The 22,098-nt window shown below is 44.2% G+C and overlaps 2 protein-coding genes across 5 annotated transcripts in view; one reads left to right on the top strand and one right to left on the bottom strand.

Moving 5' to 3' along the window:
• The window catches only part of LOC100981351 (NADPH--cytochrome P450 reductase-like), a 29,823-nt gene extending 10,306 nt beyond the window's left edge, over positions 1-19,517 (bottom strand). The window contains exon 1 of the mRNA XM_034934166.3: positions 19,270-19,517. Within this exon, the coding sequence (XP_034790057.1) occupies positions 19,270-19,517 (248 nt within the window). The remainder of the gene's footprint in view (positions 1-19,269) is intronic.
• Positions 19,518-19,669: 152 nt separating this feature from the next.
• The window catches only part of PAK1 (p21 (RAC1) activated kinase 1), a 151,823-nt gene continuing 149,394 nt past the window's right edge, over positions 19,670-22,098 (top strand). For 2 of the 4 annotated variants that reach the window (XM_008960243.5, XM_034933426.3), the window contains exon 1: positions 19,670-19,809. The gene's annotated coding sequence lies outside the window, so the exon portion shown is untranslated. The remainder of the gene's footprint in view (positions 19,810-22,098) is intronic. The other 2 variants (XM_008960247.6, XM_057299208.2) reach the window with 2 other exon arrangements.

Here is a 22,098-nt window from a genome sequence, read left to right as displayed (position 1 = left end):
AGAGTCTCACTCTGTCACCCAGGCTGGAGTGCAATGGCGTGGTCTTGGATCTCTGCAACCTCCCACTCCCAGGTTCAAGTGATTCTCCTGCCTCAGCCTCCCAAGTAGCTGGGACTACAGGCGCATGTCACCACACCCGGCTAATTTTTGTATTTATAGTAGAGACAGGGTTTCACTATGTTGGCCAGGTTGGTCTCGAACCACTGACCTTGTGATCTTCCCATACTGGCCTCCCAAAATGCTGGGATTACAGATGTGAGCCAACACGCCCAGCCTAATTTTTAATTTTTAAATTTTTTTGTATAGATGGGGGTCTCACTATATTGATTAGGCTGGTCTCAAACTCCTGGGCTCAAGCGATCCTCCTGCATCAGCTTCCCAAAGTGCTAGAATTACAGGTGTGAGTCATCATTTTTAAATCTGTAAAGAAAACATTTTAAATCTGGCCCTATTTTTAAATCTGTAAAGAAAACATTTTCTATAGTTTTCCATGGTGTCTGTATCATTTTCCATTCCCACCAACAGTGGACAAGGATTCCAGTTTCTCCACATCTTCACTAACGCTTGTTCTTTTCTGCCTTTTTTTTTTTAAATAGTAGCTATCCTAACAGGTGTGCTGACATCTTTGTATGTTCCTTTTAGAAACAAAAAATGGGCCAGGTGCAGTGGCATGTACCTGTAGTCCCAGCTACTTAGGAGGCTGAGGTGGGAGGATTGCTTGAGCCCAGGAGTTCGATACCAGCCTGGGCAACAAGACTCTATGTCTAAAGAAAAATGTTTAAATGGGATCATGTTATACAAATTACCTGCAGCTTGTTTTTGTTTTACATGTAGCAGCATATCAAGGACATCTTTTCACACTAGTACATAGAGATCCACACATTTCCCTTTAATGCCTGCATAGTATTCAGTTGTATGGGTGTATCATTTATTTATTTACTTATTCACCTATCAGCGGATATTCAGGTTGTTTCCAGATTTATGAGGTTACAGTGCTGCAATAAGCATTTTTGAACTTCATGTATTTGTGCTATTTTTTTTCTTTGTAGGATAGACTCCTATAAGTGGTTTTGCTGGGTCATAGGGTATGCATGTTTTAAAAAATATTATTAATTGCTGTCAAAGTACCTTCCGATAAATTTATGTCAGTTTGCACTTCCACCAATATTGTATGAGAGTGTTCATTTCCTTACAATCTCATCAGCATTGCCATTATCAATCTTTTGAGTGTTTGTTGAGTGAATATTCTTAAACACATCAAACCGAATATGACAGAAATAATGGACTGGCTTACTCAACATCCAGTCAGTTTATACTTTCTACAGTGAATTCTGTGAACTTGTTTTCTACTATACCTAATTGTGAGACATGCTCAAATCATTACCTTTTCTGAGGCTCAGCTTCCTTACTTGTGAAAAGGAGAGAGTAATACCTATCTTATAGGGGTGTTGTGGAGGTTAAATGGAATGATACATTCAAAACGACTGACGCACTCTCGGTTCAGTAAGGTTTGTGGGTGGTGAGTCCTTTTTCTCTTCCTTCTTTTCAGGATAACTCATCCTATAAGACCCAGCTCAAGACTGAGTGCAGGCCAGGCATGGTGGCTCACGTCTGTAATCCCAACAGTTTGGGAGGCAGAGGTAGGTGGATTGCCTGAGGTCTGGAGTTCAAGACCAGCCTGGCCAACATGGCGAAACCGTCTCTACTAAAACTAAAAAAAAAAAAAAAAATTAGCTGGGCATGGTGGTGCATGCCTGTGATCCCAGCTACTCGGGAGGCTGAGAATCGCTTAAACCTGGGAGGTGGAGGTTGCAGTGAGCTGAGATCACGCCACTGCAGCTGCACTCCAACCTGGGCAACACAGAGAGACCCTGTCTCAAAAAAAAAAAAAAAACAACAACAACAACAAAATGACTGAGTGCAATGGCTCACACTTGTAATCCCAGCTACTTGGGAGGCCGAGGTGGGAGGATCATTTGAGGCCAGGAGTTTAAGACCAACCTGGGCAACAGAGCGAGACACCATCTCTACACAATTTTTAAAAAATTAACCAGGCATGCTGGTATATACCTGTAGTCCCAGCTATTCAGGAGGCTGAGGCAGGAGTGTATTAGTCCATTCTCGCATTGCTATAAAGAAATACCTGAGACTGGGTAATTTATAAAGAAAAGAGGTTTAATGGGCACGCAGTTCTGCAGGCTGTACAGGAAGCATGGTGCTGAAATCTGGTTGGCTTTTGGGGAGGCTTCAGGAAACCTACAATCATGGTGGAAGGTGAAGGGGAAGCAGGAATGTCTTACATGGCCAGAGCAGGATCAAAAGCAGGGGTAGGTGCTATACACTTTTAAACAATCGGTTCTTGTGATCAGATCACTATACAGTACCAAGGGAGGATGGTTCTAAGCCATTTATGAGAACTCTGCCCCCAAGATCCAAATACCTCCCACCAGGCCCCTCCTCCAATACTGGGAATTACAATTGAACATGAGATTTGGGCAGAGACACATATTCAAACCATAACAAGGAGGATAGCTTAAGCCCAGGAGTTTGAGGTTATAGTGAGCTATGATTGTGCCACCGCAACCTGGGCAACAGAATGAGACCTTGCCTTTAAAAAAAAAAAAAAAAAGACCCACCTCAGCTCAAATGCCATCTTTTAATCTCCTAATACCCTGGGCAGAGACATAATTATTGCTCTCTTCTCTGGGTTCCTATTGCATTTAATTAATTCCTTTTATGGGTCATAACATATTGTACTGTGATTTATGCATATGTGTTTGTCTCCTCAACTGGCTTTTGAGTTTTTGTTGTTGTTGTTGTTGTTGTTTTTTGTGAGATGGAGTCTCGCTCTTGTTGCCCAGGCTGGTGTGCAGTGGCATGATCTCAGCTCACTGCAACCTCTGCCTCCCGAGTTCAGGCGATTCTCCTGCCTCAGCCTCCCGAGTAGCTGGGATTACAGGCGCCTGCCACCATGCCCAGCTAGCTTTTGAGCTCTTTGAGAGGAGGGAATGTTCGTAATCCATCTCTGTATCTGCAGAACCCCGTATAAGACTGACACAGGGTAGGGGATGAGCGAAATGTGTTGATTGACTGAATTCACCCTAGCACAGTCTCACTGGATTCTTCAGTTTCCCACTCCTTGTTGCAACACTCGACTTTTAATTTCCATGTGCTTTTTACAGCCCTTTGTTGTCAGTGTATGTGTGTCTTTATAGATGAAGTGTGTTTCTTGTAGACAACAGATGATTGGGTCTTGTTTTTGATCCATTCAGCCACTCTATGTCTTTGATTGGAGCGTTTAGTCCATTTACATTCAGTATTATTATTGATAAGTAAAGACTTACTCCTGTCTTTTTAAAATTTGTTTTCTGGTTGTTTTGTGGTCTTCTCTTTCCTCTTTCCTTCCTTCCTGTCTTTGTTTTAGTGAAGGTGATTTTCTCTGGTGGTATGTTTTAATATCTTGCTTTTTATTTTTTGTGTATCTGTTGTATTTGATTTGAGGTTATCATGAGGCTTGCATATATTTTATAACCCATTTTTTAAACTGATGACAACTTAACACTGATTGCATAAACTAACAAGCAAAGAGAAAACTAATAAAAACTCTACACTTTATTTTTTTTCTTTTCTTTTTTTTTTCTGAGGCAGAATCTCACTCTATCACTCAGGCTGGTGTGCAGTGACACGATCATGGCTCACTGCAGCCTTGACCTCCCAGGCTTAAGCAATCCTCCTACCTCAGCCTCCCAAATTGCTGGGATTACAGGTGTGTGCCACCATTTCCAGCTAATTTCTACACTTTAGCTTCATCCCCCTGCTTTTAACTTTTTGTTGTTTCTATTTATATCTTATCGTACTGTCTATGTTGTAGTTATTATTTTTGACAGATTCATCTTTTAGTCTTTCTACATGACTACAGTGTTATAATAGTCTGTGTACTTACTGTTACCAGTGAGTTTTGTACCTTCTGATGGTTTCTTATAGCCCATTAACATCCTTTTCTTTCAAATTGAAGATCTTTAGCATTTCTTACGAGACAAGTCTGGTGTTGATGAAATCCCTCAGCTTTAGTTTGTCTGGCTATTTTGAATAATGCTGCTTCATTATTTGAAGGATATTTTCACTGCATATACTATTCTAGGATAAATAGAATAGTATAGTCCTTCAGCACTGTAAATTTGTCATGCCACTGTCTCCTGGCTTGTAAGATTTCCACTGAAAAGCCTGCTGTCAGGTATATTAGAGCTCCACTGTATGTTATTTGTTTCTTTCCCCTTGCTGCTTTTCGGGTCCTTTCTTTATCCTTGACCTTTGGGAGTTGGTTATTAAATGTCTCAAGGTAGTTTTATTTGGGCTAAATCTACCTGGTGTTCTATAACCTTCTTGTACTTGAATATTGATATCTTTTTCTAGGTTTGGAAAGTTCTCTATTATTTTCCTTTTCAATGAACTTTTTACCCAGATCTCTCTCTTGACCTCCTTTTTATGGCCAAAAAGTCTTAGGTTTAACCTTTTGAGGCTGTTTTCTAGATTTTTTAGTCATACTTCCTTTTTTAAAAAATTCTTTTTTCTTTTGTCTCCTTTGACTATTTTCAAATAGCCTGTCTTCAAGCTCACGAATTCTTTCTTCTGCTTGATCAATTCTGTTTTAAGAGACTCCCGCATTCTTCAGTATATTAATTGTATTTTTCAACTCCAGAATTTCTGCTTGACACTTTTAAGTTATTTCAATCTCTTTGCTAAATTTATTGGATAGGATTCTGAATTCCTTCTCTGTATTATCTTGAATTTTGCTGAGTTTCCTCAAAACAGCTATTTTGAATTCTTCTTCTGAAAGGTCACATATCTCTATTACTCTGGGATTGGTCACTGGTGCCTGATTTAGTTCATTTGGTGATCTCATGTTTTCATAGATGGTCTTGATGCTTGTGGATGTCCATTGGTGTCTGGGCATTGAAGAATTAAGCATTTATTGTGGTCTTCACAGTTTGGGCTTGTTTGCACCTGTACTGGAAAGGCTTTCCAGGTATTTGAAGGGACTCAGGTGTTGTGATCCAAGTTTTTTTTTAAATCACTGCAGCCATATTTGCCTTAGGGGCAACCCCAAGCCCAGTAACACTATGGCTCTTACAGACTCATAGAGGTAGTGCCTTGGTGGTCTTCGATAAGATGCAGAAGGATTATCCAGATTACCAAGTAGAGACTCTTGCTCCCTTCCTTTACTTTCTCCCAAACACATAAAGTCTCTCTCTGTATGCTGAGCCACCTGGAGCTGGAAGAGGAGTGATACAAGCACCTCTGTGACTACTACCATTGGGACTGCACTGAGGCAGACCTAAAGCCAGTACATAACTGGGTCTTGCCCAAGAGCCACAGTAACTACTGCCTGGTACTTCCTATGTTCACTCAAGGCCCTAGGGCTCTACAATAGAAGCCAGCCAGGCTTGTGTCCTTCTCTTCAGGGCAGTGAGTTCCCCTGACTCCAGGTGGGTTCAGAGATGCCATCCAGGAGCCAGGCCTAGAGTCAGAAACCTTAGGGATCTACCTGGTGCTCTATTCTACTGTGACTGAGCTGGTACCCAAGACACAAGATAAAGTTCTTCATACTCTTCCCTCCCTTTCCACAAGCAGAAGAATCTCTCCCCGTGGCCACCATGCCCCAGGCCCACAGCGAGTACTGCCTGGCTACCACCAATGTTCACTCAAGACCCAAGGCTCTTCAGTCAACTTGTGGTGAATGCTGCTGGGCCTGGGACTCTCCCTTTAGGGCCCTGGTCCCAGGGAAGGTCCAGATATGCCATCCACAAGCCAAGGCCTGGAATCAGGAACCCCAAGAGCCTGCTTGGTGCTCTACCCTACTGTGGCTGAGCTGGTACCTAACTGCAAGACAAAGTCCTCTCTACTCTTTTCTCAAGCAGAAGGAGTCCCTCCCTGTGGCTACCATAGCTGGGAATGTGCTGGGTTTACACCTGAAGCCAGCACATCTCTGAATCTCTCACCCAGGGCCCATGGTGAGTACCACCTGGCTATCCCTGCTGTTTATTCAGGACTCAAGGACTCTATAGTCAGCAGATGATGACGAATTCTGCCATTAGTGGGTTATTTTCCTCAAGGCAGCATGTTCCCTTCTGGCCCAGAGTGTGTATAGAAATGTCATCCAGGAGCTAGGGCCTCGAATGGGGTCCTCAGGATTCTACCTGTTGCCCTATCCTACTGTGGCTGAGCAAGTATCTAAGTTGCAAGACAAAGTCCTCTTTACTTTTCCCTCTCCTCTCCTCAGGTGGAAGGAAGGAGTCTCTCCTGGAGCCATGAGCTGTGCTGCCTGGTGCTGTGGGAGAGGTGGTGCAAGCATTTCCTTGGTTACCCTGGCCAGTGCCTCACTAGGTCACATAACCCCTAAGTCCACTGGCTCTGATCCTGGAACAGCACCCGGACTTGCCGAGGAATTGCAGTCCTTGTGGCTTAGACTGCCTCTCAAGTTCACTTAGAACCCCAGAGCATTTTAGCCCACAATGATGAGGCTTGCTGGAACTCAGGTCTCAGCTACTGGGATAGACAATTCCCCACCCAGATAGGGCTGGTCTAAATGCTCTTCCATGCTTCCATGGGTTCTGGCTGAGTTTTGGATGGTGTTGCTTCCCACTGTGACAGGGTGGCAGTGAGTTCCAATGCAAAATGTGCCACAACCACTGTGCTTTCCCTCCCCCAAACAAATAGATTCTCTCTCCATGCCATGTGGCCACTGCCAGGGGTTGGAAGAGGGGTGGTGTCTGCAATTCGAGATTGTTTTTCCTACCCTTTTATGTGCTCTTTAAGTAATATGAAGTTAAAACCAGGTACTATGATTACTCAACTGATTTTTGGTTGTTATGAAGGTGATTTTTTTGTGTGGATAGTTGTTCAATTTGGTGTTCCTGTGGGGAGGACAATTAGTAGAGGCTTTTATTCAGCCATCTTGCCCCACCTCCTCCTCTGCAATTGTCAACTTTTTTTTTTTGAGATGAGGTCTTGCTATGTTGCCCAGGCTGGTCTTGAACTCCTAGGCTGCTCAAAGAATCTTCCCATCTCAGCCTCCCAAAGTGCTGGGATTACAGGCATGAGCCACCATGGCCGGCCTGCAATAGTCAACTTTTAATACCCCCACTGATATCTTAGACTAGGATCACTTGGCTGCAAGGAACAGGAACCTTTTTAAACCAGCTCAAGAAAAAGGGGTGTGTATCAGTCAAGCTTCAAGTACAGAAAACAGAAATCACTCTAGCTATGGTAAATGGAAGAGGATTTAAAAAGAAATGAGATGTTTATGAAGTTATTGCAAAGTTAGGAGGAGTGAGCTGTAGGCTAGACCTCCAGGAATAATCCCCAGAATAATACTGCAAAACTGGCTGGCCACTGGAGCTGCCATCTCTTTTACCGTAAGAGAGGTGGAGAATCAAAAAACCATCGACGGAACTACCGATGTTCGAGAATACACTATTATAGTTGCAACCGAAGAATCAGAATGCTGCTGCTGCTCTAGATAACTCCTTTTTAAAATTTTAATTTTACATTAAGAAGTTTAGGCCAGGCATGGTGGCTCACGCCTGTAATCCCAGCACTTTGGGAGACCAAGGTGGGTGGGTCACCTGAGGTCAGGAGTTCAAGATCAGCCTGACCAACATGGTGAAACCCCATCTCTACTAAAAATACAAAATTCACCAGGTGAGGTGGCAGACGCCTGTAATCTCAGCTACTCAGGAGGCTGAGGCAGGAGAATTGCTTGAACCCAGGAGGCAGAGGTTGCAGTGAGCTGAGATTGCGCCATTGCACTCCAGCCTGGGCAACAAGTGTGAAACTTTGTCTCAAAAAAAAAAAAATTTTTTTTTATTTTAAAATTTTTGTGGGTATATAGTAGGTATATACATTTATGAGGTATATGGAATATTTTGATACAGACAAACCATGTGTGATAATCACACCAGTGTAAATGAGGTATCCATCACCTTAAGCATTCATCCTTTATGTTACAAATAATCCAATTATACTCTTTTAGTTATTTAAAATGTACAATTAAATTATTATTGGCTATAGTCACCCTGTTGTGGTATCAAATACTACAGCTTATTCATTTCAACTATTTTTTTGTACTCTCTAACCACTATTCCCCTCACCCCCACCTCTACCCCGCTACTCTTTCCGGCTTTTGGTAACTGATATGGTTTTGCTGTGTAACATCCAAATCTCATCTTGAATTCCCAAGTGATGTGGGAGGGACCCAGTGGGAGATAATTGAATTATGGGGGCAGGTCTTTCCCATGCTGTTCTTGTGATAGGGAATAAGTCTCACAAGATCTGACAGTATTATAACGGGGAGTTTTCCTGCACAAGCTCTCTCTTTTTTTGCCTGCTGCCATCCACGTAAGATGTGACTTGTTCCTCCTTGCCTTCTGCCGTGATTGTGAGGCCTCCCTAGCCATGTGGAACTATAAATCCAGTAAACCTTTCTTTTGTAAATTACCCAGTCTCAGGTATGTCTTTATCAGCAGCGTGAAAACAGACTAATACAGTAACCATCATTCTATTTTCTAGCTCCATGAGTCCAATTGTTTTAATGTTTAGCTCCCACAAACAAGTGAGAGCATGTGAAGTTAGACAACTCCTCTTGACACCCACAAAGTTAGTGACTGGTCACTGAGGCACTGCTGCAGGAAAACCCAGTCTCCATAACTTTTCTTCCTGGCAGCAATAGGCAAAGCAGCAGGAAGACAATCTCTGCCCAACTTCTGCTTTCCCAACCACCCATGAGTGCTTCTAATTGGTGGAACCTAATTTGGATATAAAATCTTAATTCTAAGAAAGTCTAAAAAAATGTTATTTCTATCTTTCCAGTCTCTGTAGTAGAGGGTACACTAAAACGAGCTTGGAATACAGGTTGAGCACTAATATACCACATCCACCCCAGGGGGTATATTGCTTAATGAACAATCTAACCACCAGGACCAAAAGTTCAGTCAAGCCTCCTGGGGACTGACATGGAGCAGCTGATTGTTGAAGCCACTCTGGTTTTCTCTTGTGGGCCCACCTTGTCTCTGATCTCTACTTATCTCTGTTCATCTTCTCAGCTTTCCTTTTTTTTTTTTTTTATGGATAACTTTTTTTTTTTTTGGCTTACTCATGGTTTTTCTCTATACTAATGTTATAGGACTTATGGTTTTCTCTATACTAACGCTTACTAAATAAAGCCTTCAGTTTGCTATGGCACCCTACACTCCCATTCTACATTGCCTTTCTAATAAAGCACTTGGTACCATATGGCTGGCTCTATTTTTCATTTCCTAATTCCAAATTCCAGAGAAAGAGAGAATCTGATTGATCTAACCTGAATCAGATGCTCATCCCTGGTCCATTCAGCCAGAAGGATGGGACTTTGTGTAACGTAAAGCTCTGCCATTCTATAGGTATTGTCAAACTAAGTTCTTTAGAAAGAAATATGAAAATGGAGGCAAAAATAGACATGTCTACTTTACTAAATTTTCATCTCCACGAATTGCTGTAACCCCTTCAGTTCCATTCTTAGGATGTTATAGTTAGTTCTCATTACTCACACATTAGCACCTTCCATATGGCTAGCCATGCAATAGCATTTTTAAGCTTTATTGAGGTATAATTTACATACCAGAAAATTTGCCCAATTTAAGTGCACAGTGATTTTTAATAAATCTATGCAGTTGTGTGAAGATCACTGCAATGCAATTTTAGAATATTTCCAATACCCCACAAAGTTTCCTTGTACCTGTTTGTAGTCAATCACCGCTCTTACCCCCAAACAACAACTGATCTGTGCTCTGTCTTTATAGATTTTCCTTTTTAAAGAAATTTCATGTAAATGGAATCATTCAATATGTAGCAAAGTAGAGTTTTGATAAATGTCTGTTGATAGACTGGTATGCTAAATTTTTAAAGAGCCCTATAATCCTCCTCACTTTCCTCATCCCATTTCCCAGCGTGTCTATTCCTTTTCAGTGACTTGGTCTGAGTTTTATTTCTGTCCATGGATTACGAACATGCCGTTATCTGATGAGGTTGTTTCAACCAGCTGGTTATACTCTTTCCTACTTTCTCCACTCTTTTAGGCCACAGAGACTATTCTTTTTTTTTTTTTTTTTTTTGAGATGGAGTTTCATTCTTGTCACCAAGGCTGGAGTGCAATGGCACAATCTTGGCTCACTGCAACCTCCGCCTCTTAGGTTCAAGCGATTCTCCTGCCTCAGCCTCCTGAGTAGCTGGGATTACAGGTGCCCACCACCATGCCCAGCTAATTTTTGTATTTTTAGTAGAGACAAGGTTTCACCCTATTGGCCAGTCTGGTCTTGAACTCCTGACCTCAGGTGATCCACCTGCCTTGGCCTCCCAAAGTGCTGGGATTACAGGTGATTACCTATCATTCAAGAGTGAGGGAAAAGCTGGGTGTGGTGGCTCATGCCTGTAATCTTAGCACTTTGGGAGTCTGAAGTCGGGAGGATCGCTTGTGCCTAGGAGTTCAAGACCAGCTGGGCAACAGAGGGAGATCCTGCCTTTACAAAAAGAAACACTCAAAAATTAGCTGAGCAGGGTGGCGAGTGCCTGTCATCCCAGCTACTCAGCAGGCTGAAGGCTGAGGTGGGAGGATTGCTTGAGCTCAGGAGGTCGAGGCTGCAGTGAGACGAGATCATGCCACTGCACTCCAGCCTGGGTGACAGAGTAAGACCCTGTCTCAAAAAAAAAAAAAAAAAGAAAAGAAAAAAAGAGTGAGGGAAAAATAAAATCATTTTTAGACATGTACAAAAACTAATTAAAAGGAATTCAAGAGGAATGATCAGTGAGTGTTAAAGTATATTGAAGGTTTCATCTTACTTTGGAGGAGGATGGAGACACTGATAATTTATGAAAGTTTATAGCTAAATTTATATATATCTTTTTTAAGGATAATCATTAAAAGAATAGAAAGACAATTTTTATCTTCTAAGGCATCAGTGGGGCAGAGGGAAGCCAATAAAACGTTATCAATCCAACAGAATACAGAAAAGAACAATAAAGAAGCAAAACAGGCCGGGCGTAGTGGTTCACGCCAGTAATCCCAGCACTTTGGGAAGCTGAGGCTGGCGGATTACCTGAGGTCAGGAGTTCGAGACCAGCCTGACCAATATGATGAAACCCCATCTCTACTAAAAATACAAAAATTAACTGGGCGTGGTGGGGTGTGCCTGTAATCCCAGCTACTCAGGAGGCTGAGACAGGAGAATTGCTTGAACCCGGGAGGCGGAGCTTGCAGTGAGCCAAGATCGTGCCACTACACTCCAGCCTGGGCAACAGAGCGAGACTCCATCTCAAAAAAAAGAAGCAAAATGGTAAAAAGAAAACATTCAAGATAATAGAAATGAAAATAGCAATAATCACTATTAACAAGGAATAGATATGTATTTAGTACCTAATAAGTACAGCACTGTTCCAAGCTCTAGAGATATAGTAGTGAGTAAAACAAACTCCCCACACTCAAGAAGCTTACATTTTCCTGGAGAGACATGTTCTAATACAGGAAGACACAATATAGTGAAACAGATTAAACTCACCTATACAAATCCAAAAACTATCATTGCATAAAAATAGAATCTAGCAATTGTGCTACTCAGAAAAGATGTAATTTTTTTTTCTTTTTTTTTTTTTGAGATGCAGTCTCCCTCTGTCACCAGGCTGGAGTGCAGTGGCACAATCTCGGCTCACTGCAACCTCTGCCTCCCGGGTTCAAGCAATTCTCCTGCCTCAGCCTCCTGAGTACCTGGGACTACAGGCACATGCTACCACACCTGGCTAATTTTTGTATTTTTAGTAGAGATGGGGTTTCACCTTGTTGGCCAGGATGGTCTCGACCTATTGACCTCGTGATCCGCCCGCCTCGGCCTCCCAAAGTGCTGGGATTACAGGCATGAGCCACCGTGCCTGGCCTAAAGATACAATGTTAAAAGACACAAATCACCCAAATCACAAGCCTAACAACAGAGAATCACCACATAAATCAAAAAGGGAAAAATTGACAAATGCACAGTTATATATATTTGGAGATTTTTAATCACATTTTTACATTAAGTTGATGGATCATTAACTCAAGTTGGAACATTAAGTTAATAGACACTGGAACGATGTAGTTAATATACTTGATATAATAGAAAAAGAATAGACACTGGAATGATGTAGTTAATATAATTGATATAATAGAAATAGAATGCTGCATCCAACAAATAGAGAATATGCATTCTTTTAAAATATGCACTAGAACACGTACAAGGGCAAAAGAAAGTCTCAAGAAAGTTTAAAAAGATGTTATGCAAAGCATGTCTCCTGACCACAATGAAATTAAATTAGAAATAATATATTTATTAAGCATGTATTATACACCAGGTAATTTTCTAGAAGCTGGGCACACAGCAACAAACAAATGAGATGAAGTCCTACTGTCATGAAGCTTGCATTCTGAGGGCAAGAGGACAGATGATAAACAAATTTCAAAAAATATTTAGGCTGGGTGTGGTGGCTCACGCCTGTAATCCCAGCACTTTGGGAGGCTGAGGCAGGTGGATCACTTGAGGTCAGGAGCTCAAGACCACTCTGGCCAACATGGTGAAACCCCACCTCTACTAAAAGTGCAAAAATTAGTTGGGCATGGTGGCACACACCTGTAATCCCAGCTATTCGGGAGGCTGCGGCAGCAGAACCACTTGAACCTGGGAGGTGGAGGTTGCAGTGAGTTGAGATTGCACCACTGCACTCCAGCCTGGGCAACAGAGCAAGACTCTGTCTCAAAAAAAAAAAAAAAAAAAAACCATGGTGGTTACTCAGACAATAGAATTATCTTTACAATAAAGGACTTCCAAAATGACAGATGAGAAAGTGTATATTAAACACCTTTAATAAATATTCTGTAAAATAATAAAATACAGAAAATTTAGATGGACACTTGTATCTCCTAATTTATGTATCTTGGTCAGCTTCTCCACAAGCTTACCTAATTGTTTATATACTTTATACTTATTAAAGTATACTTTTTTTTAAAAAAAAGAAAAGCCTCTCTGATGAAGTAACATTTGAGCAGAAACCTGAAAGGAGTGAGGGAGCAAGATATGCAGCTATGTAGGGGAAGAAAATTCCATGCAGAGTGAATAGCAAGATCAAAAGCCCTGAGTTGGGAGGGTGCTTGCCATGTTCAAGAAACAGCAGTGAAAAGATAGTTAAAACAAAACAAAACAAAGCATACATATGGAAACTTACAAAACACACTGAACTATTAAGGAACAGCTTTTGGCTGTAAGAGTCCTGAGAAACAACAGCTTTAAAAAACTTACTTCTCTTTCTCCTGATAGAAATTCTGGAGGCAGGTGGTTCCTGGCATTAGGTTGATGACTCAAAGTACTTAGTTCAAGATCTTTGTGATTTTGGGCCCAGCACTGTGGCTGATGCCTGTAATCCCAGCAGTTTGGGAGGCTGAGGTGGGTGGATCATTTGAGGTAAGGAGTTTGAGACCAGCCTGGCCAACATGGTGAAACCTCATCTCCACTAAAAATACAAAAATTAGCCGGGTGTGGTGGTGGGCGCCTGTAATCCCAGCTAATTGGGAGGCTGAGGCATGAGAATCGCTTGAGCCTAGGAGACGGAGTTTGCAGTGAGCCGATATCGTACCACTGCACTCCAGCCTGGGTGACAGAGTGAGACTCTGTCACCAAAAAAAAAAAAAAAAGTTTATTTTTCTTGGCCTTTTCTTCATGGTTTCTGAATAGCTGCTCCAGCTCCAGCCTTCGTGTGTACACTCAAGGCAGCAGGAAAGAGGAAGAATTAGGAAATATAAAATGTCTCCAGAGCTCTTCCTTTCCTCTTCTTCTCCCCCTTCTCTCCTTTGGCCCCCTATAAGTTTTCTATGTCTCAGCAACAAATTACCACAAACTTAGTGGCTTACAACAACACATATTCATTATCTGACAGTTTCTGTGGGTCAGGAGTCTGGAAATGGCTTAGATGGGTCTTTTGCTCAGGGTTTCATAGGCTGCAATCATGACATCGGAGGGCTGCATTCTCATCAGCAGTTTCCAAGCTCCCTCAGGTTGTTGGCAAAATTCATTTCCTTGAAGCCATAGAACTCGTGACGGTATGCTTCTTAAAGGCCAGAAAGAGAGCAAAAGTAGGTCTGAGTTTGGGAACAGTGGCATCTATTACAATGAGTGCTAATGCTTAGATCTTAACTTTTTTTTTTTTTTTTTTTTTTTTGAGATGGAGTCTTGCTCGGCCGCCTAGGCTGGAGTGCAGTGGCGCGGTCTCGGCTCACTGCAAGCTGTGCCTCTTGGGTTCATGCCATTCTCCTGCCTCAGCCTCCCAAGCAGCTGGGACTATAGGCGCCTGCCACCACGCCCAGCTAATTTTTTTTGTTGTTGTTGTATTTTTAGCGGAGACGGGGTTTCACCATGTTAGCCAGGATGGTCTCGATCTCCTGACCTCATGATCCGCCCACCTCGGCCTCCCAAAGTGTTGGGATTACAGGCATGAGCCACTGCGCCTGGCCTAGATCTTAACATTTAAATGTTGACTCTCACTCTGTCACCAGGCTGAAGTGCAGTGGCCTGATCTCAGTTCACTGCAACCTCTGCCTCCCGGGCTCAAGCAATTCTCCTGCCTCAGCCTCCCGAGCAGCTGGGACTACAGGCACATGCCACCACGCCCGGCTAATTTTTTTTTTTGTATTTTAGTAGAGATTGGGGTTTCGCCATGTTGCCCAGGCTGGTCTTGAACTCCTGAGCTCAGGCAATCCACCCACCTTGGCCTCCCAAAGTGCTAGGATTACAGGCTTGGGCCACCGTGCTAGGCCAGATCTTCACATTTAAATACTATTCTTCATTGAAAAGAATCAGAGCTCTTTGGAGTAATGGCTCATTTGAGGGCTGGGTCAAAGAAAGTGTAAGAAGAGCTTAGAACATCTTGGACCAAAAAGCAAGGAAGAGCTCAAAGAACGATGATGAGGACGTGTCAAAAGGATCCTGAATGGTACAACCATTTTGGGAAACAGTTTGGCAATTTCTTATAAAGTGAAATACAACAAGTCCTTGAATAATGTTATTTTGTTACAATGTTAATGAGAAAAAAAAAATAACTTCTTGGCCTGGGTCACCAGTGTAGTTTGGACTCTGTTTTCTCTGTGTACTCTAGCTTCCTCCCACATCCCAAAGATGTGCACATGAAGTTAACTGGCATGTTTCAATTGTCCTAGTCTGAGTGAGTGTTGGTGTGCATGTGAGTGCACCCTGGAATAGCTTACGTAGCATCCTATACATGGTTGGTTCCTGCCTTGCACCTTAAGCTGCTGGGATAGGCTCTGGCTACTCTCAACCCTGAACTGGAAAAATTGGGTAAATAATGATCTTACTTGTTTATTTTTGAGACACGGTTTCACGCTGTTTCCTGGGCTGGAGTGCAGTGGCATGATCACGGCTCACTGCAGCCTCGACCTCCTAGGCTTAAGTGATCTTCTGCCTTGGTCTCCCAAAATGCTGGGATTACAGGCATGAATCACTGTGCCCAGCCTCTTGTTTTTTGTTTTGTTTTTGAAACAAGGTCTCACTCTGTCGCCCAGACTGAAGTGCAAAGGTGTGCAGTCATGGCTCACTGTGGCCTTGACCTCCGGGGCTTAAGTGATCCTCCCACCTTAGCCTCCTGGGTAGCTGGGACTATGGGACTACAGGGGTGTGCTGACATGCCTGGCTAATTTTTTGTATTTGGGTTTTTTTTTTTTTTTTGTAGAAATGGTGTTTTGTCATGTTATCTTGCCTGGTCTCAAACTCCTGGGCTCAAGCGATCTGCCCACCTTGGCCTCCCAAAGTGCTGGGATTACAGGCATGAGCCAAGGCACCTGGTTTGGCCTCTTTTTATTAATCTTTCTTAAATGTATGTATAGGTCATATTGATTTCAATGTTTGATATTAGAGGTGTTTTGGTCTTTATTTAGAAGTTTGATGATGTCTTGTGACCAGAAATATGCCACAGGAACTCAACTCTTATTTATATCAATTAGCCAGCCTATGGTAAAATTGGTTTTGTTATACATTGTTTTGCCTAAAGTTGCAGAACCCATTGATGGCGTTAAGTGAGGACTTACTGTATACACTTATCCTACTTATTTATTCCACTTCTAGCCCATCTCTGATTTCAGCTGCAGCTTTGGTGGACAGTTTCACTTCTCATCCTGCTAGCAATTCCTAGCATAGAGCAGTCACCTTTGATTAGAGATTGTATTAGTTTCTTATGGATGCTGTAACAAATTATCAAACACAAAGTGGGCTTAAAACAATACACTTTTTTTTTTTTAATTTTATTTTTTGAGATGGAGTTTCACTCTTGTCTCCAGGCTTAAGTGCAATGGCGCAATCTTGGCTCACAGCATCTTTACCTCCTGGATTCAACCGATTCTCCTGCCTCAGCTCCCGAGTAGCTGGGATTACAAGCATGTGCCACCACGCCCAGCTAATTTTGTATTTTTAGTAGAGATGGGGTTTCACCATGTTGGCCAGGCTGCTCTTGAACTCCTGACCTCAGGTGATACACCCGCCTCGGCCTCCCAAAGTGCTGGGATTACAGATGTGAGCCACTGTGCCTGGCCAACAATACACATTTATTATTTCACAGTTCTGTAGTTCAGAAGTCCTGAATGGATGTCAGTGGGCTAAAATTAAGGTATCATCAGGATACCGTCTCTTCCTTTCCAGAGGCTCCAAGGGAGGATCCATTTTCTTGCCTTTTCCATTTTCCGGAGTCTGCTCCCAAAAGCTGGAGAGTCCCTTTCCCCAAATCCTCAATTTACTCACATCTGCAGAGTCCTTTTGTCATGGAAGGTAACATATTCATAGTTCCCAGGGATTGGAATGTGAACATTCCATTGGATGAGCCATTATTCTGTCTAGTGCAGAGATCACGAAAAGACAATCCAGATTAGAGTCAATTTACTGGGTTAGGATCCTGGGTTAAGTTACTTAACCCCTCTGTGCCTCAGTTCCCTCATCAATAAGATGGGTGAGGATAACAACAGTATCTACCGTAAAGGGTAGAGGTTTAAAGACAGTGTTTGTAAAGTGCTCAGAACAGTACCTGGCACATAGAAAGAACAATAGGAACATTTATTAAATACATTTTTTTTTGAGATGGAGTTTTGCTCTTGTCACCCAGGCTGGAGTGTGGTGGTGCAATCACAGCTTCCTACAACCACCGCCTCCTGGGTTTAAGCAATTCTCCTGCCTCAGCCTCCTGAGTAGCTGGGATTACAGGTGCCTGCCACTACGCCCGGCTAATTTTTGTATTTTAGTAGAGATGGGGTTTCGCCATATTGGCCAGGCTGGTCTCAACCTTCTGACCTCAGGTGATCTGGCTGCCTTGGCCTCCCAAGTGCTGGGATTACAGGCGTGAGCCACCGCGCCTGGCTTTATTAAATATATTTTAACAACATATTGATACTTAGGTATATGTCAAGCACTGTTTTAGGTGCTGAGGATATGGAAAGGAATATGACTTGCTGTCAAGGAACTCAAGAAATTAGATACACAAATGCAGTTACTTCCATAAAAGGCATAGAAATACTATAGAATTACAGTTTTGTTAAGGCTTAGGGAAACTTTAGAAATATTAGTCAAATGAATATGAATATGAATATGAATGACATTTGAGCTCAGCTTTGTACAATGAATAGGTGTTGGCCAGTCAGATAAGTAGGGAAGAGCTCGAAGACATGAAGAAATGTGTATTCAAATAACGTTAATATTTCAGTGTGCTTGGAGCAAAAAATAAATGATGTGAGACAAAGCTAGAAAGGCTAGTGTAAGCAGTCAGGTAATAAAGTGCCAAGTTCAGGAGTTTGAACTTTATCCTGAAAGCAATAAAATCCTTTCGGTGTTTAAACGGGAGGACATCATCAGATTTGTGCTTTTATAAGGCTACTCAGGTAACTAGTGAGAAAAATAGATTGAATTTGAAGAGACTAAAGGTTGCTCCAGTTGTTCAGGTGGTGGTAGTAGAAGACGACACAGGCAAGGACTTGAAAAATATTTAGGAGAAGCTAGAAGACTTGGTGTCCAACTTGATATGGATGTTGAGAGAGGAAGAACGGGGATCTATTAGTATGTCTAGGTTCCTGGCTTAGGGGATTGTTGAATGGGTGGCCCATTCATTGAGAACGGAAAGGAACGTAAGAAGCAATTTGGGGGGGGGGAAATAATAATAATAGCTAACATTCTAAAGGCCTTGTTACTATTACCATGGTAAAACTGAGGCTTAGGAAGACGTAGTTAAGGTACTACTTATTATTACAGAAAAATTACGGCTTAGAAATGTCAAGGTCCTATCACTAATATTTGAATAGCTAGGATTTCAAGCAAGGCAACCTGATTCCGGACTCTTAGCCTTTCTAATGCTGTCTCAGTTTCGCACATGTTGAATCTGAGGTACGAAGAGTATGCAGGTAATGCTGCTCGGGAGGTATTGGGAAATACACAATCTGAGCTCAGGAGAAAGAAAGCTTTGGGTCGAAAGTACCCTCCACGGTAGGGGAAAAAACGTGAAAGGAAGCCCATTCTTTTCGTATGTCAGTTCACAGTAGTTGAAACATCTCCGTTATAATTTCTTTGTCTTTCTCCCACCCCTGCCCCCTCTCCCACAGAAAGAAAACATAATACATGTCTGGCTGTGAGATCACACGACATCGGATAGTTTTCAAATTCAGCCCTTGACAACGAGCTCATAGATGCGGTGGTGCTTTGTTAACCTGAAAAGGACCCTCAGCGCCGGAAGTTAGCCGTCTTTCTCCATCCTGACTACTACAGTAGTCCTCCCAGAAATCGTCCCAAAATTGTCTGATAGAAAGGCTGCACGGAAACAACCCGCCACGGACAGCGGACCGAGAACAGTGACGCGACGCGATGACGTCACGCAGCAAGCGGGTGATTCCCCAGCCTCTGGCGTCACGCGCCGATGACGTAATCCCAGGCGTTCGCCCTTATGCGGGCCAGGGTTTGGCCTCGCTCCCACGTGTCGGTCAGGCCCTCCCCGCCCCCTCCCACCTGAGGGAGGCGGGGCGGGCACGGCTCCACCGGAGCCGCCGCCGCCGCGCCGGGGAGGGGGAGGGGGGAGGGGGAGGGGGAGAAGGGGAAAGGGCAGAGGGGAGGAGGAGGCGGGAGGAGGAGGAGTAGGGGAGCCAGTGAACTAGGCGGTCAGGCCTGCCGGGCGGCGTACAATAGCGCGGCTGTGGGCGGGGGAGGCGGCCCTCCCGCGGCTGCAGCCGGAGCCGAAGGTGGTGGCTGCATAGTAGACGCCCCCTCACGGCTTCCCCCACACGCTCCCGCCCCCTCGCTCGCCCATCGCGCTTCCCTCACAGGCTCTGCAGTCCTCCCCCACAGACGCCTTCCCCCTTGGACTCTCATTCCCTTTTCCACGGAGCCCCGCGCTCTCGTGAGCCCCCTCGAAGAACCTGGTCTCCGCATCCAGTTACCACCTCCTGCCTCAGAGGCCATCTGAGCCCTTCGCACCTCGCCCCTCAGTCCCCCCTTCCCCCCCCCGCCCGCGTCGCCTCGCTCCCTCCCGCCCCCCCATCATCCCTTCCCTCGCAGTTCCCCTGTCCTGAGGGGATCCCCGCCACGGGCAGCGCGGCGGTGGCGGCAGGAGGGAGAAAGTGAAGCGGTAGCTCGCGCACACTCGCGCCCTCACTCCCGGCTAGGCGGCACCCACCGCCGGGAGGAGGAGGAGGAGCCGAGAGGAGCTGAGCGAGCGCGGAAGGTGAGAGCGGGCCTACCGCCCAGTACCCCTCGCGTCCCGGGCTGCCAGGGCTGGGGCGCGGGGTTGGGGACGGGTGGAGTGGGGGTCTGGGCCCATTTATTTCGCGTTGCGGGGCCGGGCGCCTGGGCGGGAGGAGGCGCCAGGTAAGGTGAGGCGGGCGTCGCCCCGCGAGGCCCGCTCCCGTCGGGCCAACAAAGGCCCCCTGTGCGCGTACCGGCGGGGTCGCGGGTCTCAGACGCCGGGCGATTCGAGAGACCTGGGAGAGGGAAGGGGCGGGGCGGGGCCAGGCCAGGCTGGAGCCGGGAGGCCACACGAGTACCGGTCCGGGACCGAGTCCGTCCCGAACTTCGCAGTCCTGCGGCGCTCACCCTGTCCCGCTACGAGGAGGCGCAGCAAAGCGGCGCCCAGTTCCTTCTGCATGGAATAAATGACCCCTTCCAGGCTTGGACAGTCACCTTTAGGGTTCTACTCCCTGAAAAATAAGGGCTGGTAGGACTTGACTTACGCAGCCCCTCCCCCACCCCGGAATATTCTGTAACTTGGGAAGTGAAAAACAACCGGGGAGGGAGATTTATAGTTATTTTATGTTCATTATTACGTTTGAAAAGACATGATTGTTGTAGCCTTCGCTATCCTATTTCAGCAGTACACATTACTGGGAGTGTTTTGGAAGAATACTTGAGAAGTAGTGGGTGTTGGCGTTGTGAGCAACGTCCTTGGTTTTTAAACCCCTTGGATAATTGTTCTACTGTTACAAAAACTGTGAACAGTGAAGGGAAGGGTTAGTTCCGTGGTTACTAATAAAAATTCAGATTCATTAGTCTTGACTTTAAGAATTGTTCCTGAGAACAATCTTTAATTTTGCCTCCTACATTTTTGGGTTCTCTTTCAACTCTGTCAGGAGAAAGTAGGAATTATCAGTACAGATACCTCATCTCTCTTACCTTGTGGCTTCATCTACTTCTTGTGTGACCTTGAGCTGGTCACTTCCAGCCTTAAAAGCTCCAGAAGTTTGGTTTTATGCCCCAAAACGGGCAAGTAGCAAGCACCGGACTCAGCTTTCAAGAGTCCACTGAAGAATTCCCACACTGTGAAGTCTTTGCTGGCCTCCATCCTGTCTCTCCTCTCACAGACAGAGCTGATTTCTTCCCATTGGCCAGGTGGGATTTCTACCACAGCACTTACAACATTTTGGTTCCTAATTGGAAAATTCTAAGTCAGGTGCGTATAAAAACTCCCCACCTCAACTAGAAACTATGCCTTTCAAAAAGGGTTTTGGGAACATTGACCCTGAAAACTTCCCATACTTTCCCTGAAGCTTATCCATACTCTTTAACTACATGAGCTCATGGGTCTACCTTGGTAAATTTGCTTATTCAGTCAATTCGTTTATCCAACATTACTGGAGTTCGGAGAGCTACTATGTTTCAGGCCTCTTGCTAAGGCTATGGGGATTCAGTCTATTAAGATATTCCCTGTCTTCAAAGAGCTCAAAGTCTAATGGGTGAGGTAGACAAGTAAACAATGAAGGTCTGCCCTAATCTCTGGGGGACTCCAGTTGTACAGGTAGTAGTGTGCAATAATTGAGGCTGCTGGACCTGTTTTACAAGTCTTCTCTTGGCCAAAGTGAGTCCTGCAGGGAAGGTGACCTGCCTCATCCATAACAGGGCATTTGGTAAAAAGCTTGTTCAGTTCAATTCAATATACGTTTACTAAGCACATGTTTTGAGTCCCTGTGCTAGGTTTGAAGGAAGCAGTGCCTCAAAGGAAGGTACTGTGCATCCAGAAAGATTTCTGTAAAACAAAACCTTACCACATCAGCGCCCCCTACCCCTGACTCTTCATATTCTGAAGATAAATTTCAGAGTAACATGGAATAAAAAACTCTCAGGGATCAGACCACTGCCTGCCTTTGCAGTCTCACTTTCTGTGGCTCCCCTGCCACTCTCATCTTCACTCTTGCATGTTCTGTTTTCTTCCTGGAATGCCCTTCCACCCCTTACCTGCCTGTGGAGATGTCCTTGTTGGGCCTCTGGGATGCAGTCCCTTAGTCTCTCCTTTTCCTGCATAGAATGAGTTGCTCTTCCATCCTCTGGCTCATGTACATACCACTTTTATGGCCTTCTGTAGCGCTCTGTTGCAATTACTTGAGTTTGTGCCTGTCTTTTTTTGGTAGCCTGTGAATTTCTTTTCTTTAATAAGCCCTTTAAATGATTCTGATGCTTGCTAAAGTTTGAGAACCACTGGGTTAAAAGATCTGCTCTTAGTAAAAACCAGCACCCTGCCAGC

Source organism: Pan paniscus, chromosome 9 (assembly GCF_029289425.2).
Source record: "Pan paniscus chromosome 9, NHGRI_mPanPan1-v2.0_pri, whole genome shotgun sequence".
NCBI lineage: Eukaryota > Metazoa > Chordata > Mammalia > Primates > Hominidae > Pan > Pan paniscus.
Note: the sequence above shows the minus strand (reverse complement) of the source record. Positions and strands in the feature narration are given on the sequence as shown.